The sequence below is a fragment of the Hypanus sabinus genome, chromosome 7, assembly GCF_030144855.1.
Source record: "Hypanus sabinus isolate sHypSab1 chromosome 7, sHypSab1.hap1, whole genome shotgun sequence".
Taxonomy (NCBI): domain Eukaryota; kingdom Metazoa; phylum Chordata; class Chondrichthyes; order Myliobatiformes; family Dasyatidae; genus Hypanus; species Hypanus sabinus.
The window spans coordinates 5,597,504-5,616,176 of NC_082712.1; the positions used below are offsets into that span (position 1 = coordinate 5,597,504).

An 18,673-nucleotide genomic window follows, 5' to 3' on the forward strand; every position below is an offset into this window, starting at 1 on the left:
GTAGCAGAGCGATTCCCCTTTGATTAAAACCAGTCTCCTTCATCTGTCGCAGAGCTATCCCCCATTGATCAAAACCGATCTCCCGCATCCGTAGCAGAGTGATCCCCCATTGATCAAAACCAGTCTCCTTCATCTGTCGCAGAGCTATCCCCCATTGATCAAAACCAGTCCCCCCCATCCGTAGCAGAGCGATCCCCCATTGATCAAAACCAGTCTCCCCCATCCATAACAGAGCGATCTCTCACTGATCAAAACCAATCTCCTTCATCCGTTGCAGTGCGATCCCCCATTGATCAAAACCGATCTCCCGCATCCGTAGCAGAGCGATCCCCCATTGATCAAAACCAGTCCCCCCCATCCGTAGCAGAGCGATCCCACATTGATCAAAACCTGTCTCCTTCATCCATAGCAGAGCGATCCCCCATTGATCTAAACCAGCCTACCCCATCCGTAGCAGAGCGATGCCCCTTCGATCAAAACCAGTCTCCCCCATCCGTAGCAGAGAGATCCCCCATTGATCAAAACCAGTCTCCCCCATCCGTAGCAGAGCGATCCCCGATTGATCAAAAGCAGCCTACCCCATCCGTAGCAGAGCGATCCCTCATTGATAAAAACCAGTCTCCCCCATCCGTAGCAGAGCGATCCCCGATTGATCAAAACCAGTCTCCCCCATCCGTAGCAGAGCGATCCCCCTTTGATCAAAACCAATCTCCTTCATCCGTAGCTGAGCGATCCCCGATTGATCAAAACCAGTCTCACCCATCCGTAGCAGAGCGATCCCCCATTGATCAAAACCAGTCTCCCCCATCCGTAGCAGAGCGATCCCCCATTGATCAAAACCTGTCTCCTTCATCCATAGCAGAGAGTTCCCCCATTGATCAAAACCAGTCTCCCGCATCCGTAGCAGAGCGATCCCCCATTGATCAATACTAGTCTACCCCATCCGTAGCTGAGCGATCCCCCACTGATCTAAACCTGTCTCCCCCATCCGTAGCAGAGCGATTCCCCTTTGATTAAAATCAGTCTCCTTCATCTGTCGCAGAGCTATCCCCCATTGATCAAAACCAGTCCCCCCCATCCGTAGCAGAGCGATCCCCCATTGATCAAAACCAGTCTCCCCCATCCGTAGCAGAGCGATCTCTCACTGATCAAAACCAATCTCCTTCATCCGTTGCAGAGCGATCCCCCATTGATCAAAACCGATCTCCCGCATCCGTAGCAGAGTGATCCCCCATTGATCAAAACCAGTCTCCTTCATCTGTCGCAGAGCTATCCCCCATTGATCAAAACCAGTCCCCCCCATCCGTAGCAGAGCGATCCCCCATTGATCAAAACCAGTCTCCCCCATCCATAGCAGAGCGATCTCTCACTGATCAAAACCAATCTCCTTCATCCGTTGCAGTGCGATCCCCCATTGATCAAAACCGATCTCCCGCATCCGTAGCAGAGCGATCCCCCATTGATCAAAACCAGTCCCCCCCATCCGTAGCAGAGCGATCCCACATTGATCAAAACCTGTCTCCTTCATCCATAGCAGAGCGATCCCCCATTGATCTAAACCAGCCTACCCCATCCGTAGCAGAGCGATGCCCCTTCGATCAAAACCAGTCTCCCCCTTCCGTAGCAGAGCGATCCCCCATTGATCAAAACCAGTCTCACCCATCCGTAGCAGAGCGATCCCCCATTGATCAAAACCAGTCTCCCCCGTCCGTTGCAGAGTGATCCCTCATTGATAAAAACCAGTCTCCCCCATCCGTAGCAGAGCGTTCCCCGATTGATCAAAACCAGTCTCCCCCATCCGTAGCAGAGCGATCCCCCTTTGATCAAAACCAATCTCCTTCATCCGTAGCTGAGCGATCCCCCATTGATCAAAACCAGTCTCCACATCCGTGGCAGAGCAATCCCCCATTGATCAAAACCAGTCTCCCCCATCTGTAGCAGAGCGATCCCCCATTGATCAATTCTAGTCTCCCGCATCCGTAGCAGAGCGATCCCCCATTGATCAAAACCAGTCTCCCCCATCCGTAGCAGAGCGATCTCTCACTGATCAAAACCAATCTCCTTCATCCGTTGCAGAGCGATCCCCCATGGATCAAAACCGATCTCCCACATCTGTAGCAGAGCAATCCCCCATTGATCAAAACCGATCTCCCGCATCCGTAGCAGAGCGATCCCCCATTTATCAAAACCAGTCTCCCCCGTCCATTGCAGAGTGATTCCCCATTGATCAAAACCAGTCTACCCCATTCGTAGCAGAGCGATCCCCCATTGATCAATACTAGTCTACCCCATCTGTAGCTGAGCGATCCCCCACTGATCTAAACCTGTCTCCCCCATCCGTAGCAGAGCGATCCCCCATTGATCAAAACCAGTCTCCCCCATCCGTAGCAGAGCAATCCCCATTGATCAAAACCAGTCTCCCCCATCTGTAGCAGAGCGATCCCCCATTGATCAAAACCGGTCTCCCCTATCCGTAGCAGAGCGATCCCCCTTTGATCAAAACCTGTCTCCCCCATCTGTAGCAGAGCAATCCCCCATTGATCAAAAGCAGTCTCCACCATCCGTAGCAGAGTGATCCCCGATTGATCAAAACCAGTCTCCCCCTTCCGTAGCAGAGCGATCCCCCATTGATCAAAACCAGTCTCACCCATCCGTAGCAGAGCGATCCCCCATTGATCAAAACCAGTCTCCCCCGTCCGTTGCAGAGTGATTCCCCATTGATCAAAACCAGTCTACCCCATCCGTAGCAGCGCGATCCCCCATTGATCAAAACCAGTCCCCCCCATCCGTAGCAGAGCGATCTCCGATTGATTAAAACCTGTCTCCCCCATCCGTAGCAGTGCGATCTCTCACTCATCAAAACCAATCTCCTTCATCCGTAGCAGAGCGATTTCCCATTGATCAAAACCAGTCTCCCCCATCCGTCGCGGAGCGATCCCCCTCTGATCAAAACCAGTCTCCCCCTTCCGTAGCAGAGCGATCCCCCATTGATCAAAACCGATCTCCCGCATCCGTAGCAGAGTGATCCCCCATTGATCAAAACCAGTCTCCTTCATCTGTCGCAGAGCTATCCCCCATTGATCAAAACCAGTCCCCCCCATCCGTAGCAGAGCGATCCCCCATTGATCAAAACCAGTCTCCCCCATCCATAGCAGAGCGATCTCTCACTGATCAAAACCAATCTCCTTCATCCGTTGCAGTGCGATCCCCCATTGATCAAAACCGATCTCCCGCATCCGTAGCAGAGCGATCCCCCATTGATCAAAACCAGTCCCCCCCATCCGTAGCAGAGCGATCCCACATTGATCAAAACCTGTCTCCTTCATCCATAGCAGAGCGATCCCCCATTGATCTAAACCAGCCTACCCCATCCGTAGCAGAGCGATGCCCCTTCGATCAAAACCAGTCTCCCCCTTCCGTAGCAGAGCGATCCCCCATTGATCAAAACCAGTCTCACCCATCCGTAGCAGAGCGATCCCCCATTGATCAAAACCAGTCTCCCCCGTCCGTTGCAGAGTGATCCCTCATTGATAAAAACCAGTCTCCCCCATCCGTAGCAGAGCGTTCCCCGATTGATCAAAACCAGTCTCCCCCATCCGTAGCAGAGCGATCCCCCTTTGATCAAAACCAATCTCCTTCATCCGTAGCTGAGCGATCCCCCATTGATCAAAACCAGTCTCCACATCCGTGGCAGAGCAATCCCCCATTGATCAAAACCAGTCTCCCCCATCTGTAGCAGAGCGATCCCCCATTGATCAATTCTAGTCTCCCGCATCCGTAGCAGAGCGATCCCCCATTGATCAAAACCAGTCTCCCCCATCCGTAGCAGAGCGATATCTCACTGATCAAAACCAATCTCCTTCATCCGTTGCAGAGCGATCCCCCATGGATCAAAACCGATCTCCCACATCTGTAGCAGAGCAATCCCCCATTGATCAAAACCGATCTCCCGCATCCGTAGCAGAGCGATCCCCCATTTATCAAAACCAGTCTCCCCCGTCCATTGCAGAATGATTCCCCATTGATCAAAACCAGTCTACCCCATTCGTAGCAGAGCGATCCCCCATTGATCAATACTAGTCTACCCCATCTGTAGCTGAGCGATCCCCCACTGATCTAAACCTGTCTCCCCCATCCGTAGCAGAGCGATCCCCCATTGATCAAAACCAGTCTCCCCCATCCGTAGCAGAGCAATCCCCATTGATCAAAACCAGTCTCCCCCATCTGTAGCAGAGCGATCCCCCATTGATCAAAACCGGTCTCCCCTATCCGTAGCAGAGCGATCCCCCTTTGATCAAAACCTGTCTCCCCCATCTGTAGCAGAGCAATCCCCCATTGATCAAAAGCAGTCTCCACCATCCGTAGCAGAGTGATCCCCGATTGATCAAAACCAGTCTCCCCCTTCCGTAGCAGAGCGATCCCCCATTGATCAAAACCAGTCTCACCCATCCGTAGCAGAGCGATCCCCCATTGATCAAAACCAGTCTCCCCCGTCCGTTGCAGAGTGATTCCCCATTGATCAAAACCAGTCTACCCCATCCGTAGCAGCGCGATCCCCCATTGATCAAAACCAGTCCCCCCCATCCGTAGCAGAGCGATCTCCGATTGATTAAAACCTGTCTCCCCCATCCGTAGCAGTGCGATCTCTCACTCATCAAAACCAATCTCCTTCATCCGTAGCAGAGCGATTTCCCATTGATCAAAACCAGTCTCCCCCATCCGTCGCGGAGCGATCCCCCTCTGATCAAAACCAGTCTCCCCCTTCCGTAGCAGAGCGATCCCCCATTGATCAAAACCGATCTCCCGCATCCGTAGCAGAGTGATCCCCCATTGATCAAAACCAGTCTCCTTCATCTGTCGCAGAGCTATCCCCCATTGATCAAAACCAGTCCCCCCCATCCGTAGCAGAGCGATCCCCCATTGATCAAAACCAGTCTCCCCCATCCATAGCAGAGCGATCTCTCACTGATCAAAACCAATCTCCTTCATCCGTTGCAGTGCGATCCCCCATTGATCAAAACCGATCTCCCGCATCCGTAGCAGAGCGATCCCCCATTGATCAAAACCAGTCCCCCCCATCCGTAGCAGAGCGATCCCACATTGATCAAAACCTGTCTCCTTCATCCATAGCAGAGCGATCCCCCATTGATCTAAACCAGCCTACCCCATCCGTAGCAGAGCGATGCCCCTTCGATCAAAACCAGTCTCCCCCTTCCGTAGCAGAGCGATCCCCCATTGATCAAAACCAGTCTCACCCATCCGTAGCAGAGCGATCCCCCATTGATCAAAACCAGTCTCCCCCGTCCGTTGCAGAGTGATCCCTCATTGATAAAAACCAGTCTCCCCCATCCGTAGCAGAGCGTTCCCCGATTGATCAAAACCAGTCTCCCCCATCCGTAGCAGAGCGATCCCCCTTTGATCAAAACCAATCTCCTTCATCCGTAGCTGAGCGATCCCCCATTGATCAAAACCAGTCTCCACATCCGTGGCAGAGCAATCCCCCATTGATCAAAACCAGTCTCCCCCATCTGTAGCAGAGCGATCCCCCATTGATCAATTCTAGTCTCCCGCATCCGTAGCAGAGCGATCCCCCATTGATCAAAACCAGTCTCCCCCATCCGTAGCAGAGCGATATCTCACTGATCAAAACCAATCTCCTTCATCCGTTGCAGAGCGATCCCCCATGGATCAAAACCGATCTCCCACATCTGTAGCAGAGCAATCCCCCATTGATCAAAACCGATCTCCCGCATCCGTAGCAGAGCGATCCCCCATTTATCAAAACCAGTCTCCCCCGTCCATTGCAGAATGATTCCCCATTGATCAAAACCAGTCTACCCCATTCGTAGCAGAGCGATCCCCCATTGATCAATACTAGTCTACCCCATCTGTAGCTGAGCGATCCCCCACTGATCTAAACCTGTCTCCCCCATCCGTAGCAGAGCGATCCCCCATTGATCAAAACCAGTCTCCCCCATCCGTAGCAGAGCAATCCCCATTGATCAAAACCAGTCTCCCCCATCTGTAGCAGAGCGATCCCCCATTGATCAAAACCGGTCTCCCCTATCCGTAGCAGAGCGATCCCCCTTTGATCAAAACCTGTCTCCCCCATCTGTAGCAGAGCAATCCCCCATTGATCAAAAGCAGTCTCCACCATCCGTAGCAGAGTGATCCCCGATTGATCAAAACCAGTCTCCCCCTTCCGTAGCAGAGCGATCCCCCATTGATCAAAACCAGTCTCACCCATCCGTAGCAGAGCGATCCCCCATTGATCAAAACCAGTCTCCCCCGTCCGTTGCAGAGTGATTCCCCATTGATCAAAACCAGTCTACCCCATCCGTAGCAGCGCGATCCCCCATTGATCAAAACCAGTCCCCCCCATCCGTAGCAGAGCGATCTCCGATTGATTAAAACCTGTCTCCCCCATCCGTAGCAGTGCGATCTCTCACTCATCAAAACCAATCTCCTTCATCCGTAGCAGAGCGATTTCCCATTGATCAAAACCAGTCTCCCCCATCCGTCGCGGAGCGATCCCCCTCTGATCAAAACCAGTCTCCCCCATCAGTAGCGGAGCGATCCCCCTCTGATCAAAACCAGTCTCCCCCATCCGTCGCGGAGCGATCCCCCTCTGATCAAAACCAGTCTCCCCCATCCGTAGCAGAGCGATCCCCGATTGATCAAAACCAGTCTCCCCCATCCGTAGCAGAGCGATCCCGCACTGATGAAAACCGGTCTCCCCCATCCGTAGTAGAGCGATCCCCCATTGATCAAAACCAGTCTCCTTCATCCGTAGCAGAGCGTTCCCCCATTGATGAAAACCATTCTCCCCCATCCGTAGCAGAGCGATCCCCGATTGATCAAAACCAGTCTCCCCCATCCGTAGCAGAGCGATCCCCCACTGATGAAAACCGGTCTCCCCCATCCGTAGCAGAGCGATCCCCCTTTGATCAAAACCAGTCTCCTTCATCCGTAGCAGAGCAATCCCCCATTGATGAAAACCATTCTCCCCCATCCGTAGCAGAGTGATTCCCCATTGATCAAAACCAGTCTACCCCATTCGTAGCAGAGCGATCCCCCATTGATCAATACTAGTCTACCCCATCTGTAGCTGAGCGATCCCCCACTGATCTAAACCTGTCTCCCCCATCCGTAGCAGAGCGATCCCCCATTGATCAAAACCAGTCTCCCCCATCCGTAGCAGAGCAATCCCCATTGATCAAAACCAGTCTCCCCCATCTGTAGCAGAGCGATCCCCCATTGATCAAAACCGGTCTCCCCTATCCGTAGCAGAGCGATCCCCCTTTGATCAAAACCTGTCTCCCCCATCTGTAGCAGAGCAATCCCCCATTGATCAAAAGCAGTCTCCACCATCCGTAGCAGAGTGATCCCCGATTGATCAAAACCAGTCTCCCCCTTCCGTAGCAGAGCGATCCCCCATTGATCAAAACCAGTCTCACCCATCCGTAGCAGAGTGATTCCCCATTGATCAAAACCAGTCTACCCCATCCGTAGCAGCGCGATCCCCCATTGATCAAAACCAGTCCCCCCCATCCGTAGCAGAGCGATCTCCGATTGATTAAAACCTGTCTCCCCCATCCGTAGCAGTGCGATCTCTCACTCATCAAAACCAATCTCCTTCATCCGTAGCAGAGCGATTTCCCATTGATCAAAACCAGTCTCCCCCATCCGTCGCGGAGCGATCCCCCTCTGATCAAAACCAGTCTCCCCCTTCCGTAGCGGAGCGATCCCCCTCTGATCAAAACCAGTCTCCCCCATCCGTCGCGGAGCGATCCCCCTCTGATCAAAACCAGTCTCCCCCATCCGTAGCAGAGCGATCCCCGATTGATCAAAACCAGTCTCCCCCATCCGTAGCAGAGCGATCCCCGATTGATCAAAACCAGTCTCCTTCATCCGTAGCAGAGCGTTCCCCCATTGATGAAAACCATTCTCCCCCATCCGTAGCAGAGCGATCCCCGATTGATCAAAACCAGTCTCCCCCATCCGTAGCAGAGCGATCCCCCACTGATGAAAACCGGTCTCCCCCATCCGTAGCAGAGCGATCCCCCTTTGATCAAAACCAGTCTCCTTCATCCGTAGCAGAGCGATCCCCCATTGATGAAAACCATTCTCCCCCATCCGTAGCAGAGCGATCCCCCATTGATGAAAACCAGTCTCCCCCATCCGTAGCAGAGTGATCCCCCATTGATCAAAACCAGTCTCCCCCATCCGTAGCAGGGCAATCCCCCATTGATCAAAACCAGTCTCCCCCATCCGTAGCAGAGCGATCCCCCATTGATCAAAACCAGTCTCCCCATCCGTAGCAGAGAGATCCCCCATTGATCAAAACCAGTCTCCCCCATCCGTAGCAGCGCGATCCCCGATTGATCAAAACCTGTCTCCCCCATCCATAGCAGAGTGATTCCCCATTGATCAAAACCAGTCTCCCCATCCATAGCAGAGCGATCCCCCATTGATCAAAACCAGTCTCCCCCATCCGTAGCAGAGCGATCCCAGCTGGTATCAAAAGGCATCTCTTCTCTCCGGAAGCAGAGTGACCCCCCAGAGGTACAAAGGCAGGCAGCTGGCGATCACCTTCCACGTTCAGTTTGATCTTTCAATCTCCGTCGTCGCTTTAGTCAGCAAACAATGGAAGCTTTAATCGGCAAATTGGAGTTGAACATTGATTTGCACCCCATCCCTCAGCCATCTTTCCATGAGGTTCACGCAGACTGCCTCTGCCTCCCGGAATCCTCTCAGAGACTGCCAAGTGCTGATCTCTAAACTTCAACTCACAGTTCCAGAATCACGTTCAAGACAAAAGACATAGAGGAAGTAAAATATATTGTTTCATTATCTATCCAGAAGATGTCGACCGAAGTAGCTGTGTAAGCAGTTGCCATCTTGACCAGACGCCTTTGGACCGTGGGAGGGAATTGGAGCACCCGAAGGAAACCCAGGCAGTCATAGGGAGAACATCCTTGTAGATGTGTGCACTCTCACCACACAGGGCAGCAGTGAGTTACTTGTGAGCCTCGGCAGCTACTAAGTATCTTTCAGAAGGCAGTAATGACAAGTTCCCATTAAAGTCCTAACCTATCTTAACGCTGAGTTGGCTACTTTCTTCAGCGGTATACAGTCGGTTGCTGCACCGCATCGGCTGAGTTCCTGCTATTAGCACTGAAGCTGCCAGGGAGTCCTGCAAGTTTCCAGGTATTGGGAACACTGCAAATGCAGGTTCTGCCACCAGGTGGGGATAAAGCCCCATTGCATCCTGGAATCAGAAGCTCAAGTTTATTGCCGCCTGATTGTACATAAATACAACATATGAAACAGGCTCCCCTGGACCATGCTGCACTCACACAACATATATCACACACAACATGTGTAGGACAATGCAAGACATAAGTTACAAAACAGATAAAGAGTGCGAAACACCATTAAAGTAGTTTCATAAGTTCATGAGCTGATGGTGGAGTGGAAGGAACTGTTCCTAAAGTAGTGAACGTCGGCTTACAGTCTCCTGTACCTTCTCCCTGATGGTTGTAATGAGAAGACGGCATGTCCTGAGCCGTGAGTGTCCTTAGATAGATAGACAAAAGTAGAAAGAATAAAAGCTAAGTTACCACAAACAGTCTAACAAGAGGGGGTCATCACTTCCCCAGATTTAGGTTTACTCATTACAGAGCCTAATGGCTGAGGATAAGAATGACTCTTTTGAGCAGTGCAGTTGTCTTAGTCTATCACTGTTCAGACAAGGTGGCACGCAGAGGGTGAGAAACATTGTCCAGAATTGCCAGGATTTTCCGTAGGGTCCTGTGTCCTACCACAGCCTCCAGTGTGTCCCATTTGACTCCTATAACAGAGTCAGCCTTTCTAATCAGGTTATCGAGCCTGTTGGCATCACCTGTGTTGTACTGGTGACAACAGACTGGTAGAACATGTGAAGGAGAGGTCTGCACACTTCAAAGGACCTCAGTCTCCTCAGGAAGTAGAGGCAACTCTGGCCCTTCTTGTACACAGTCTCTGTGTTGGTGCTCCACTCAAGTCTGTCATCCAGCTGCACCCCAGGTACTCACCACATCTGCGTCCTCACTATCAATAGTAGCAGGGAGCAGTGCAGGCTTATTCTTCCTAAAGTCCATCACCATTTCCCTTGTCTTACTGATGCTGAGCTGCAGATGATTCAGCTTGCACAAAGTCCTCCACAGGGCCCTGTATTCATACTCCTGTCCTCCCCTTATAAACCCAGCTATTGCTGAGTCTTTGGAGAATTTATGCAGCTGACATGACTCGGTGTTGTATCTTAATGATGAATGCTGTCTTCTTGAGATACCAGCTTTTGCAGATGCCCTCAATGGTGGAGAGTGTTGTGTCTGTGATCGAGCTCTAGGAGTCCACAGCCCTCTACAGCCTCCAATGTATCATCCTGCATAGTGGAGGCTCTGTACCAGGCTGTGATGCTGCCAGAAAGAATGCTCTCCACTATAAAAATCTGCCTTTGGTAACATAAGAGATCTCCTCCGAAACTAACAAAATCGAGCTATTTGGGCCAAAGGGCCAGGTTTAGTGCTGTAAGACTCTGTGACATCGCACTTATAACATAAGACCATAATAAGACTTAGGAACAGAATTTGCCCATTCATCCCATCGAGTCTGCTCCACCATTCTGACATGACTGAATTATTATCCCTCTCAACCCCATTCACCTGCCTTCTGTCCGTAACCTTTGATGCCCTTACTAATCAAAAGCCTATCAAACTCCTGTTCAGATATACCCAATGACTCGGCCTCTACAGCTGTTCTGGTGATGGATTCCGCAGATTCACCAACCTCTGGCTAAAGGATGTCCCTCTATCCTTTGGATGTGCCCTTTGGTCCTAGACTCCCTGACTATGGGAAACATCCTCTCTACGCTCAGTCCATCTAGGCCTTTCAATATTTGATAGGTTTCAATGAGATTACACCCCTCCCATTCTTCAAAACTTCAGTGAGTATAGCCCAGAGCCATCAAAAGCTCCTTATGCATCAACTCTTTCATTCCTGGGACCAGAGGTGTTCATTGAGTATGTCCCTGGAAGAGCAGTCTTCTGTCTTCTCCACAACACCTCAGTCATTTCCTCTGCTGATAGGATTTCCAAAACACTTCAGCCGGCATTTTCCTGTTGCAGTTAAATGACTCTATAAGTATCTGAGTTTAATTGGCCCAGGATTGGTGCAGTGGTGAGGGGCAGTTATTTTTGTGTACAATGTTTGCAAAATTGGTTTGGAAAGTTTACTGCATTACATTTATCCTGAATTGTCAATGAGGGATAAAAACCTTTCTATTTACATAAGATCAGAAGAATTGTGATCTCTCTGCTCTATGTTTCATTAATCACGTTACCAGCTGTTGCCAGGTAACGAATGTTTCACTTTTACAGATGTTCTTAAGTCATTTCAGTCCATATATTAAAAACCACTTGATGTGGTAACCATACCTTCATAGTATTGTAATGAATTGCATTAAAGGCTCATAGGAATAAGTGTATGCATGGTACAACATTGTGGGCTGAATGGCCTGTTCTATGTTTTCGTAGTACAACAGATACATCACCAGTGATCCTGGTTCAATTCCCGCGACCGTCTGTAAGGAGTGTGTACGTTCTCCCCGTGACTGCATGGGTTTCCTCTGGGTGCTCTGGTTTCCTTCTACAATCCAAAGACATACGGGTTAGTAGGTTATTTGGTCACATGGGTGTAATTTGGCAGTGCTGTATCTTTAAATTATCTAGTGGAGATGCAGTTAAGCTGGGAGATGTGAGAGGACAAAGTTTTGCGAATGTGGAGTGGTGGGTGCCTGGTACGTGCTATTAGCAGTGAAGGTTGAGCCAAATAGAGAATCCTGGTAGAGAAGCGAATATGCAGGGAATGGGAGGGGAGTGTGGTATGGACAATGTGTAAAGAGAAAGGATTAATTACAAATTTAATTAGTTTGACACAACCCAGTGGGCTGAAGGGTCTTTTCCTCTGATGTACTGTTTTGTGTAATGCCAATATGGTGTAATGGTTAGCAATACACGTTTACATTTCAAATGCTGCCTGAAGGGAGTTTGTATGCTCCTCTCTGTGAGTGTGTGGATCTCCTCCAGGTGCTCCGGTTTCTCCTACAGTCCAAAAACATACCGGTTAATTGATCATTGTAAGTTGTCCCATGTTTAGGCCAGGGTTAAATTGGTAGGTTGCTGGGCAGCGTGGCTTGATGGGCTGGAAATACGTAGATACTAGACTCTTTCTACCCTGTTTAGACATTAAGAACCAACAGGGGACAGATGCTGTCCAGTTCTGAGCATCCTGAGCAAGGCTAGAAGAAAAAAGACCACACACAACATCCAAATTATTCCAGAATTTTTATTAAATTTAAACCCCTCCAACACAAAAAAAAAATCAGAACAATCCAAAAGTAGCAAATGCAGCATGTTAAAAAAAAACTTTACATGGTCACAGGGGAACAAAAAGCTTTTGCCATTAAATATGTCACCATAAATTGCAAAAGTGAGCCCTCAGCACTAGGCAGGTGAGGTTGCAGGAATACACCAACAGGTCAGGTTTGAATACTTTCAGGTTGATGTGAAGTACAGACCTGGAGAGTTTGCAAGCGCTGTTACCTAATGTTCCCATTCTGCCTGGATTCGTACCCACTCCTGTTTCTGTCCATGGTCAGAGTTCAAATTCATATCAAAGCTAATCTTACCTTGAATTAAAAACAATCACTAAATGGATGAAACCAGTTTCACTCATCTTCGACAACATTCTCCTTATAAAATAGTGAACTGAAAGGCTGGGATATACAGTACGAAATAATAATAGAACAAATCTCAACATAATATCTCAAACAACAAAACTGAGCTAAGTTACACTTAAACTTTTGCCTATTTTAAATAAAGAATATGCGCATTATTCCTTTGAGTACAGGCATGTTCTATACATTGCAAAGCTCCGTGGTACCATTGTGTAGTTGCTGGGCACATCCCAATGCCTTCACTATGTTCCTATCTCCTTCCAGTAATGCACCATTTGTAGACCATAAGACGTAGGAGCAGACCCAACAAAACTAACAAAGTAGAGCTAACTTGGGCCAAAGGGCCAGGTTTGATGCTGTACGACTCTATGACATCATAAGACATTGGAGCAGAATTAGGCCATTCATCCCATCCATTCTGCTCTGCCAATCCATCATGACTGATTTATTATTCCACTCAACCACATACTCCTGTCTTCTCCGCATAACTATTGAAGACATATCAATCTCCACTTTAAATATACCCAATCACTTGGCCTCTATAACTATTTGTGACAATGAATTTGCCAACCTCTGGCTAAAGAAATTCCTCCTCATCTCCGTTCTAAAGGGACATCCTTGTATTCTGAGGCTGTGCGCTCTGGCCCTGTACTCTTCCACTTTCAGAAACATCCTCTCCACAGCCACTCTACTCACAGTATTCAAGAGGTTTCAATGAGATCCCCCCTCATTCTTCTAACCTCCAGCGAGTACCCAGAGCCTTCAGACACTCCTCTTTCAATTCCTGGGATTATTTTCATGAACCTCCTCTGGACCCTCTTCATTTATGTGTTGGGTTTATCCAAGATACCTCCCCCTCCCATCCCATGTACCCCTAAACATCTACCAGGGAGTCAAGTTACCATGGTTTCCAAACAAAAATTAAACTTGGCATGAGGTCTTCAAGTGAATGATGTTAGCACTGGGACATGGGTGAAACAACCCCACCACCTACGACCTCCACCAGGAGATCAGGTTATTAGAAAAGACCAGACTCGACCCAGACCTGGACTGAGGCCTTGGTTTCTGCAATGGGTTTTCTATTTACATTAAGTTGCTTTCCGTTGTGTGTAATTTTAACTGGGGACAAAGGGATTCTGGGAATTGAGTACATTCCATTATCCTTTCAAAATGTCAGTACATTCCATTCCTTATCCTTTCATGGCATTGTGAGGATAATAGATCGTCCATAAGTGAATGGCAGAGCAGACTCAATGGGCAAAGAGCCGACTTCTACTCCTGTGTCTCATGAAACAATATCTATATTGGAGCCCACAGACTCCCCACGATTAACCCAGGCATTAGAATGAGTCTTTATTGTATCAAACTAAATGAATTTGCAGAATTGAAGCAGGTTTCTGTGTCACAGAGACAATGACCATCACTGCCACCTAAACCTTCCCATTCAACATAATATATCAAGTTGGCCTCATTACTTGGCCAGAGGTCCCAGTGACACAAGATCAAACCTCACCAAGACAGGTAGTTACAGTTAATTACAAAGAAAAGCTGGTGTCACTACCACAAAACTATTAGATTGCTAAAAAAAAACGGCTGGTTCATGAATGGCATAGAAGACAGAAGCCAGATTGTTATGCTCAGTGGCACCTTATTAAATACACCTGTACGTTAATGCAAATATCTGATCAGCAACTCATTGCATAAAAAGCATACAGACATGGTCAAGAGGTTCAGTTGTTGTTCAGACCAAACTTCAGAATGGGGAAGAAATGTGATCTAAGTGACTTTGACCGTGGAATGATTGTTGGTGTCAGACAGGATGGTTTCAGTATCTCAGAAACTGTTGACTTCCTGGGATTTTCAAGCACAACAGTTTATAGAGTTTACAGAGAATGGTGCAAGAAACAAAAAATATCCAGTGAGTGGCTGTTCCGTAGGCAAAAATGCCTTGTTAATGAGAGAGGCCGGGGAGAATGGCCAGACTGGTTCAAGCTGATGGGAAGGCAACGTTACAACAGTGGTGTGTAGAAAAACATCTCTGAACACACATGTTGAACTTTGAAGTGGATGGGCTACAATGGCCACTTTGTTAGGTATAGGATTCATCTAATAAAGTGGCTATTGAGTGTAAAGCTTCTTGTAAGAGGTCAGGACTGAAACATGAAATGTGTTCTCTGCTCTTTAGATGCTGCCTGACCTGCTGAGTCTTTTCTATTTCTTGGGGTAATGAGTAGAAGTTGAGTAGCTGCTGGTGTGCGTTACTGCAACATGGACATCAACGACCCACTTCCCAATGGTGCTGAGTCCTGCCTTAAATCATCTCTACCTGGGTTGGTTTGGGCAGTGGATGACCACGACCATCAGCATGGCCTCCCCTCCTGGCAGAGGCCTGTAGTCACCTTTCCGGCTGCAGGGTGACATAGTGGTTAGCACAACGCTTTACAACGCCACTGTCTAGGCTTCGATTCCCATTGCTGTTTGTAAGCAGTTTGTAGGTTCTCTCTGTGACCGCGTGGGTTTCCTCCAGGTGCCCCCCATTTCCCCCACATTCCAAAGATGTACGGGTTGGGGCTAGTGAGCTGTGGCTCCGGATACAAGGCAACACTTGTGGGACGCCCCCAGCACCTTCTTGGACTGCATTGGTCACTGACACAAACAGCCCACTTCACCGTATGCTCCTGTGTACATGTGACAAATAAATCTTTGTGTCAATGCCGGAGTCGCAGATGGAGAGGATGAGGTGTTAGAGAGGACGGAGGTTATCACGCTCCTTGCTGGAGATCTTCTTAGGTCTATACTTAACACCTGAACCTTGGCCGTTAGGAACCTGCTCTGAGTTTGAGGACTTAGAATCTTTCCCAGACCCAACCTGTCCCAGAGCACTTGTGTGAGGCACATACATGGTTTATTGATTAAGAACAGAGGATACGTGTGCCAACACTAAGCCTCTGAACCTGACCTGGTACACTGTTACACACGCTGAACATGAATGTTTAATCAGATTGTGCCTGGACCCGTTGGAACGAGGGTTGGGTGAGCCAGGTTCACGGATCCTTTGTGATAAGTGCCTCATTAGCAATGCTCCAACAGCACTGATCCTCCCCAGGGCGTCACAGCTGTAACCTTGCCCATATTCCAAGCCCACCTCTACCACCAATAACTTGACATGGAATGGAGGGGAGATGTACCTCACCACTGGCCAGCAGCCTGCCAATTTTGACAGCAAGGGAAATGGACCAACTTCTCGTTAGGAGGCTGGTTCATGATACATATGCTCCTTCACCAACCCTACACAGTCAACACTACCAGTCTCACACCCGCTGCTGTCTAACACAGAGGCTGCTGCCAAAATGACTGGTAGTGCACAGGTTTAACAGTCTCAGCAAGCCCTACCTCACTGGCTGCTTGAGCCAGGACATTGTGACTTGGCAGGACATCTGCAAAGAAAACTGAGTGAGGGATGTCGGGTGTGAGGAAGGCAACATCATCCTTCACAAAACAACCTGCTCTCAGCCATCATCTCATCTCAAACTGAAAGGCCCAAAACATGAGATCAAACCTTTCCCATAATGTTAACTAGTTCTGAATCAGGGCTTCCAGAATGCCTATGACCATCATAAGACATAGGAGCAGAATTAGGCTATTTGGCCCATCAAGTCTGCTCTGCCATTCTATCATGGCTGATTTATTACCTCTCAAAAACAACATTCTCCACCTTATTTCCCCTCTCAACCTCCTTCTCCCTATAACATTTGGCACCCTTATTAATCAAGAACCTATCTATCTCCCCTTTAAATATACCCAATGACTTGACCTCCACAGCAGCCTGTGGCAAAGATTTCCACAGATTCACCATCTTCTGGCTAAAGAAATTCCTCCTTATCTCTGTTTGAAATGGACATCCCTCTGTTCTGAGACTGTGTCCTCTGGTCCTAGACTTCGCCAATATAGGAAGTATCTTCACCAATGTCCACTCTACCAAGGTTCAATAGATTTCAATGAGATCCCCACTGATTCCTCTGAACTCCAGTGAGCACATGCCCAGAGTCATCAATATGTGAACTCTGCCATTCTCATGAACCTCCTCTAGACCCTTTCCAATGCCTCAGTCCCAACATTGCAACTATTTCCGAAACTCCCTGCTGTACTCTTCCCCAACAGAATAGATCACATTTCCATCTGAATAATATGGCTTTAGCTCAGGCTCTTAGCAAGACTGGTTACCTGATATATACAATAATTGTATGTAATTTTTAATATCTGTTTACTAATGTGCACATAACCACTAATAATAATTCATCGCCACTGTGTAGCAAAATACCTATGACACAATTTAGCCGTGCAAGGTGAGACTTGGATAACAAAATGTGTGCATGTGCGAAATTCATTCCACTCCAAATTCTTGTCGGTCCACCAAAATATTCTCCTCCGACATCAGTCCTATATTTTGTCACGTCATCCCCTGCTTTTTTTTTGTATTGATTTGCATTTCAAAATGAAGAATAAAAATGTTTTCGGCATGCCCTGACTTTGCCAGGTTGCAGTCACTCCAACTGAGAGGTGTGTTGCCTCCCATGTTCTCTCCCGATGTGTAATCCTGGTGACTCTCGAGGGTTTGGCTACAGGTCATCGCTCTCCACCAGGACGCTCTGACCGCCCAGGTGGATGGGGTTGGCTTCAGGCAGGAATGCTGACTTGATGTCCAGTCCTTGGTCAGTGAGTGCGGCGTAGCGACTCGCCGAGGGACGCACTTTCTTAGGCTTGGAGACAGGGGTCTGATGCCACTGGGGGGCTGCAGGGAAACCAAGGGGAGAATGTTGGAATAACTTCAAAGTTCAATGTAAATTATTATCAAAATACACATATGTCACCATGTACAACCCTGAGGTTCATTTTCTTGTAGGTACACTCAGTAAATCCAAGAAACACAATAGAACCAGTGAAAGATTGCGCCTAACAGGATGTAAAAACAACCAATGTGGAAAGTACAACAAACAGAGCAGATACAAAAAAAAATAAATAAGCAATAAATATCCAGAACATGAGATGAAGGGTCCTTGAAAGTGAGTTCCTAGCTGTGGGAATAGTTCAGCAATGTGCCAAGTGGAGTTGAGTGTATTTATTTATGCCCTCTGGTACAAGAACTTGGTGGTTGAGGGGTGATAACTGTTCCTGAACCTGCTGGTGTGGGTCCTGAGGCTCCTGTACCTTCTTCCTGATGGTTGAGGGGTGAATACTGTTCCTGAACCTGGTGGTGTGGGTCCTGAGGCTCCTGTACCTCCTTCCTGATGGTTGAGGGGTGATACCTGTTCCTGAACCTGGTGGTGTGGGTCCTGAGGCTCCTGTACCTCCTCCCTGATGGTTGAGGGGTGATAACTGTTCCCGAATCTGGTGGTGTGGGTCCTGATGCTCCTGTACCTCCTCCCTGACGGTTGAGGGGTGATAACTGTTCCTGAACCTGGTGGTGTGGGTCCTGAGGCTGCTGTACCTTCTGATGGTGGCTGTGAGAAGAGAGCATGACTTTGCTGATGAGGGCCCTCGATGATGGATGCTGCTTTCCTGTGACAACACTCCGTGTAGATGTGCTCATTGATTGGGAGGGTTTTACCTGTGATGGACTGGGTTATATCCACTACTTTCTGTCCGATTTTCCATTCTTGGGCATTGGTGTTTCCATACCAGTCAATATACTCCCCACCACATACCTATAGAAGTTTGCCCAAGTTTTAGATGTCATGCCAAATCTTTGCAAACTCCAAAGGAAGTACAGGCACAGTTGTAATTTCTTCGTAATGGCACTTACAAAGCTTGAGTGTGGCAGTCTCTGAGTCAGCTCCAGATACTTGAGTATAATTTCTATGCTGATAAGAATGAAGGTCTAAGGCAGTTCCTCTC

General features: G+C 48.7%; 1 protein-coding gene and 1 long non-coding RNA gene across 6 annotated transcripts in view; one reads left to right on the forward strand and one right to left on the reverse strand.

Moving 5' to 3' along the window:
* The window catches only part of LOC132396522 (uncharacterized), a 210,608-nt gene that overhangs the window by 168,944 nt on the left and 22,991 nt on the right, over positions 1 to 18,673 (forward strand). The window contains exon 2 of the long non-coding RNA XR_009513004.1: positions 11,577 to 11,709. This is a non-coding gene — a long non-coding RNA (uncharacterized LOC132396522). The remainder of the gene's footprint in view (positions 1 to 11,576; positions 11,710 to 18,673) is intronic.
* palld (palladin, cytoskeletal associated protein) overlaps positions 12,374 to 18,673 on the reverse strand; it is a 343,659-nt gene continuing 337,359 nt past the window's right edge. For all 5 annotated transcript variants that reach the window (XM_059974111.1, XM_059974109.1, XM_059974110.1 and 2 more), the window contains one exon: positions 12,374 to 17,570. In XM_059974111.1, the coding sequence (XP_059830094.1) occupies positions 17,398 to 17,570 (173 nt within the window). In that variant the 3' untranslated portion in view covers positions 12,374 to 17,397. The remainder of the gene's footprint in view (positions 17,571 to 18,673) is intronic.